Source organism: Bidens hawaiensis, unplaced genomic scaffold (genome assembly GCF_021521415.1).
Source record: "Bidens hawaiensis isolate Kalapana, Puna unplaced genomic scaffold, B.hawaiensis_p1.1 tig00026291_1, whole genome shotgun sequence".
Taxonomy (NCBI): Eukaryota; Viridiplantae; Streptophyta; class Magnoliopsida; order Asterales; family Asteraceae; genus Bidens; species Bidens hawaiensis.
In genome coordinates, this window is record NW_027494235.1 from 132946 (window position 1) to 138862 (window position 5917).

The window sequence follows — 5917 nt, forward strand, 5'->3', positions numbered from 1 at the left end:
GCGGTTAAAAAAACATATTAAACAAGGATTGTTTCATTTGTTCTTACTCGGACTTCCTCACCAGGTTATTCATGTTAACAACCATAGCCAGTTAAAATTTATGGGCCAACATAACATTGAGTGTATAAAGTATTACCTATTCTGACTCAAAACAAAACATGTTTTAACCTGCACTACCCGTACCTCTATTGGCTTATATATTGTTCCTGAGTTATCATGCTCTCTGCTAAGCTCTTTTCATTGGTGAGAGCGAAGGTTGGGACTTGAGACCAAAAAAGACCCAAATGGGTGGGTATGGTGATTGGGGAATCAAGGTCATTTTTTTTAGTGGGCACTAAATGCAGAAAGGGTCGGGCCAACTCTTTTGACACTTTTTAAAAAAAAATTAACCATTAATCTAAAACATCTCCGCTTTTTCTACCATGCCATTGAGTTATCCAGGTAGCCGGGATTCTATTCATTGGTCAAGTCAAAACATGTCGTTTTAGAGAAAATATCAAACTCCAAATTATCCAAATACCATCATAAAAAAGAACTCCCTAAAAAAAAGAAAAGAAAAGTTTTATAAGCACTTGGGCAAAAGATGATGGCTTTTATTTCAATTAAAGTGGGCCCAACTGCCACTTTCACAATGATGGTTAATCTAAATAGAAAACCAAATACAACAAAACATGTAACACACTCATGGCGTGCACAACATGATTTGCCAACAAATATGTAACCTAACCTTGTATTTTCTCTACTTGATGTCACAATGGGGTTTAAATATAACTTCAAATTCATCTTACACAGTTCTAACCCTAAATCCTCTTTCTAAGCAAATATGTACACACACATAAACTTCCCATTTCACCCCTGTGAAACCTTGTAGAACCTCGTGCACACCTTCACCATGGACCCGACAACGTTCTTCTCAGATTGCGACGTTTTGCTCCGGGTTGCGTGCTCATCATTTCAATAACCTGATATTTATTTAAAAGTATAGTGCAAAAGATTAATCATTTGATACTTAAAAGTATGCATGTAAACGGACCGAATGTTCAGTGAACCATTCGTGAACCAATTGACGGGAGGTTCGTCTATTTAATAAATGAACGAACATGAACATAAGTTTTTGTTCATTTAGCTTAACGAATGAACATGAACACATGTCTCGTTAGTTCATTTATGTTAGTGAACGTTAGCTTAAAGTCGATTATGTTCATGGGCATTCATTTATACCCACTACTTTACCTTTGTTCATTTACTTTCGTTAATATATTCAGTTAAATATTTAAGCCCATTACAATTTAGTCTAGTTTTTATAATGTTTTTAGGCCCAACACATTTTTGTTCACATCTACTTTTAATTGGTTTTAACTCAGTTATGTTAGTTCATCTATGTTCAGTCATGTACATTTGTTTACGTTCATGAACCATTCGTTTATACTTTTAACGAACAAACATAAAAGAACACGAACATGTTCACTTTCTTAACGAACGAGCACGGACAAGAAAACTTCATTCGTATAATTGTTCGGTTCAATCATTTTTTCAGTTAAAGTTAAACCATTCAAAAAAAGATAATACAGAATAATACCTGATTCTGTTGTTTTTCCATCATCTCAGCCTGCATATTATAAACAATGTCATCAACAAGGCTATCAAGTTGGTAAGATTCTAACTTAATCTTTTATAACAAACAAATCTTTTTTATATATAAAAAAAGATAGCAGTTTAACCTTTCTTTTCAATTCTTGATTCTGTTCTTTCAGTTTTGCTACTTCTGCTTCCAGTTCCATAGTGTAGGCCTACAAAAAGCCACAAAGAAATCCATAACCAAAAAAAACGAACACAAACAAAAACCGACAGTTTGGTTTTTATGTTTTCATAGAAACTGAACTTTTGGTTCAAATTCGGTTTTGTATGTAATTAAACCCGAAAAGACTGAAACCGAATGTATGATCTTTCATCTTTAAATTTTAATGTTAAGTAATTTATAAAAACTATTATGTTTCTTTTAGCCCAAAAGATGTAACCCAAATATTTTAAATCAAATGTACAATAATCAATTAACTATTAACTAACCAAAAAATTTAGGCTCAAATTCATTATTTTGGGTTTGGCCCAAATGATTAAACCGGGAAAAAAAAACGCAAAACCGAACGATTTTCTTAGACCAAATGTTTGAAGCCCAAATGGTAAACCGAAAGGAATTCAAAAACTCAAAAAATGGTACCTTAAAACAACAAAAACAACACTAACCTGCTTACGAGCGCGTGATCTAGCAGCCGACTCACGGTTCTTAATCATCCGTCTCTGCCTCCGTTCAACAACCTTTTCCACCGTCCCACTTCGTCTCCCCCTCACAATCCCACTAAACTCATAAGGCGAAGGCGAAACCGAAGACGTTTCACCATTATTCTTCCCCACTCCATCTGATGAAACCGCAGGCGACCCCACGGTCACTGCAACTGCGCCGGGCACCCCTAACCCCACCACTCCACCAGAAACCATATTATTATTCATCACTGGATCAGTAACAGAAACACCCATCATTCCATTCCTAATTACCGGACTACCCTTCGGTACAATTGGAAACAGTTGCTGATTCTGTATAGATCTAACTCCATTGACATTCAATGGTAGATTAGATGTTGACTGAAATGCAATCTGGTTACTGTTATTAACATTAACATTAGCATTAACATTAGCATTTGCACCATTTTGAAACCCTATAGTACCAAAACCAGGGGTATTTTGGGGATTTGGCAAATTAGAAAACTGAGTTTCTTCCCTTACAACTCCAGCTTTGACCAAAAACTCCTCAAGAGTCATTTCCCCTAAAGTCTGCTGTCTTTGTGGCAAATTCGGTTGACCAAAAGCACTAAACTCTTTCGAAATATCTTTCCAAACCTCATCAACAGTTTTCTGGCTTAACGTTCTCGGTAACGTTAACGATCCTTGACGGTGTATAGTCGCGCCACCATCACCACCAGCACCACCACCCTGACCGCCAACAGTGTTGTTTCCGGTTGTTTGAACCTCTTCAGCATTCCAAATACTCTTTAGCAGCTCATCCATGTTCATAGATCCAAAATCTTTACCAATGCTACCACCCATAGTGTTTTGCAGCACATCAAAAGTTAAGGAGTATATTGACCCTTGTCTAGCTAAATGGAACCCCCCTGGCGGTCTTGCGCCACCAGCATCCGCCGCAGCCACGGCAGGCTGAGTCCCAAAGTTCTTGAAGTTCATAATTCTATCTTATTCAAGCTAATAAAAACTCACTGTTAAACACCAAAACAAAAAACTGTCAAGATCTCGGTTAAGCAACACACACAAACACAAACAACTGCAGCCCGGTCTAAGCTGACTTACGTCCACGGGCAGTAACTAGGTTTATCTTAAACAAGATTAACATAAACAATCCCAAATACTAAATTAGGTAAAATTGAAACCCTAGATCAACTTCTATCATAAATTAACAAAATTAACAAAAACCCATCACAGATTCAGTCATCTCATTACAAAATTAACTTAATTCTACACTTCTAAACATGGGTTCGTAAAATTATTACTAAATTACAAAACCCTAATTATGAAATCACGATCAAAACCCCCAATTTTTCGTCAAACCCACGTATAAATTAGCTCAATTTAACCGGATTTTAAACTCGAATCACTAAAATTGAATAAAAACACGAGACCCATAACACGAATATGATTAAGTTGGATCGAATTAGTGATGAAAAAGATGAAATTAAGAGTGAAAAGATGTAGTAAGAATTGAATACTTACGTGAATAGGTTTGGTTAGTATGTAAGAAAGAATATAATGGAATTGGTGTGTGTGAAATTGGGAGTGGTGATTGGTGATGAGGGTGAGTGGCTTAATATGGAATCTTGGTGTGGTTTGGGTTTGCAGAAGCTTTTTATGGGTGGCTCACTTTCTAATTTTAGAAGTTGTGGGACTAGCTTTTTACTTTTCTTTATTGTATTAGTAAAATATTAGGTTTTACCATTACCTTTTTTATGGTAAAAATATTTGGTTTAGTACGTGATGGTTTTTGGAATGATTGGGTCTAAGACGGTCATGGTGTGTTATTTGTTGAAAAAGATTTGTTGTATTTTTTTATAGATAACAAACTGGTTGTCACTTGATTGTTGGTATTAATCTAACTCATGATATAATTAGATTTATTATTATTAATTGAAAAAATAGCTATTAATAGCTCATGTTTAAAGTTACTGGTTAATCAAATTGAACAATTCATGATTCGATTAAAACTAAATTACAAAAATATATCGGTTAAAAAATTTATTTTAGCTCATAACCAAACCAAACAAAGTTCACTAAGAATTAAAATGGTAATGATGTTAGTAAACATCATTTTAAATATTTGATTTAAGCTAAACTTAATTTTTTATAGAAATGACATGAAAACAAGTTATGCAATGTTTCCACCAATTTAAACACTCAAAACATAGAATCTCAAGTCTAATCCAAAAACTTTCTCTCTTCAATACCACTCGACCGGGCCAAAAATACAAAACATACTATTTCTAAAATTTAATCATACGTAGTAATTTGAATTTAAGTGTTAATTTTGGGTTTACCAAAACTATAACTATTATTTGTTCTCATGTATATCTAACACCAACTCTAATGTTTTTTTTTGAACGGCCAACTAAGTAACGCCGGGTACTCCGTACGCGGCCCCCATTGGTTAAAGGTAGCCCGAGCCGGCCACTAGTCCGGACGAACGGAGCCCCTAGCGGTCCACCTGTTGAGGGATTCACCGGATAAAACCCGACCCCTACGCTCGCCAAACGGCACGACAGCGAGGCGCCGGTAAAACCGGGTGAGATCAGGACTCGAACCCTGGCAAACCAGGGTCATCCCTCATATCTCCCATATAAGTTGGTGATAGTGAGGTTTGAACCCCCTACCTCTCACTTAGAGGTGCACAAATCGGTTTTTTTGAAAAAACCGGTTCGGTTATTAACGGACCGGTTTTTTTTATCCAGAAAAAAACCGGTTCGGTTAATAACCGGACCGGTTATTAACCGGTTTTTATTGCTGAAAACTCAAACCGGCCAAACCGGTTTGGACCGGTTTAAAAACCGGTTAGAACCGGTTATTAAACCGGTTTTTTTATAACCGGTTTTTAATAACCGGTCTAACCGGTTAACCGGTTTTTTTTTTTTTTTTTTTTTTTTTTTTTTTTTTTTTTTTTTTTTTTAGGGTTTAGGGTTTAGGGTTTCGTTGTTAGCATTCTTTGCTTGGAAGATTAAAAACACATAACTTTCATTTATAGCTTTTACATTAAAAATACAAACATTAAATCGTTATCGCATATTCGTAACTCAAAAATACAAACATTAAAGAATGCTTAGACACGATTACATTAACAAGTTGATGTTTGTTACTCATTTTCTTCGCTACCCCGATCCCGAGCTATTCCTTAGGTAATCGTCGTACGCGGCTTCTTCATCGGTCATTGGTTGAATGTGTCCTTGATTGACCTCGTCTTCATACAAGGCCGCCTCATAGTCCATTTCCCCCTCGAGTGAGCGTTGATGTTGTGCCCTGTCTAAAGAGTCCAAGTAATCCTTGTAGCAAATCGACATCTCTACAGCTGCTGGAGTGAGTCGAGTCCTCCTAATCGATATAACCCTGCCAGAAACAGAAAAAGCAGACTCCGAAGCTACCGTGGAAGCTTGGACCGTTAGTAAATCTTTGGCCATGGCGGCGAGGATCGGAAACTCATCCTCCTTACCTCTCCACCAAGCCAGCAAATCAAGACTTCTAAATTCATCCGGAGTCATGTGTTTCACAAAGTTGGTACCACCATACCTTCCAAGTTCACTGCTTGGGGTGTTTACCCTTTGACGTTTACCGGCGTCTTCCCAAATCATGTAGTACATCCCCATTT

At 36.6% G+C, this 5917-nt stretch overlaps 1 protein-coding gene across 1 annotated transcript; it reads right to left on the reverse strand.

The window, feature by feature from the left end:
* Positions 1–702: 702 nt before the first annotated feature.
* LOC143573286 (ABSCISIC ACID-INSENSITIVE 5-like protein 5) lies at positions 703–3909 on the reverse strand. The gene is made up of 5 exons (XM_077058208.1): positions 3781–3909; positions 2245–3269; positions 1722–1790; positions 1580–1609; positions 703–962 (listed from the first exon to the last, which is right to left on the reverse strand). Exons 2-5 carry the CDS (start codon positions 3235–3237, stop codon positions 888–890), a joined length of 1167 nt encoding a protein of 388 aa, XP_076914323.1. The 5' UTR covers positions 3238–3269; positions 3781–3909; the 3' UTR covers positions 703–887.
* Between the last annotated feature and the right edge of the window lie 2008 nt (positions 3910–5917).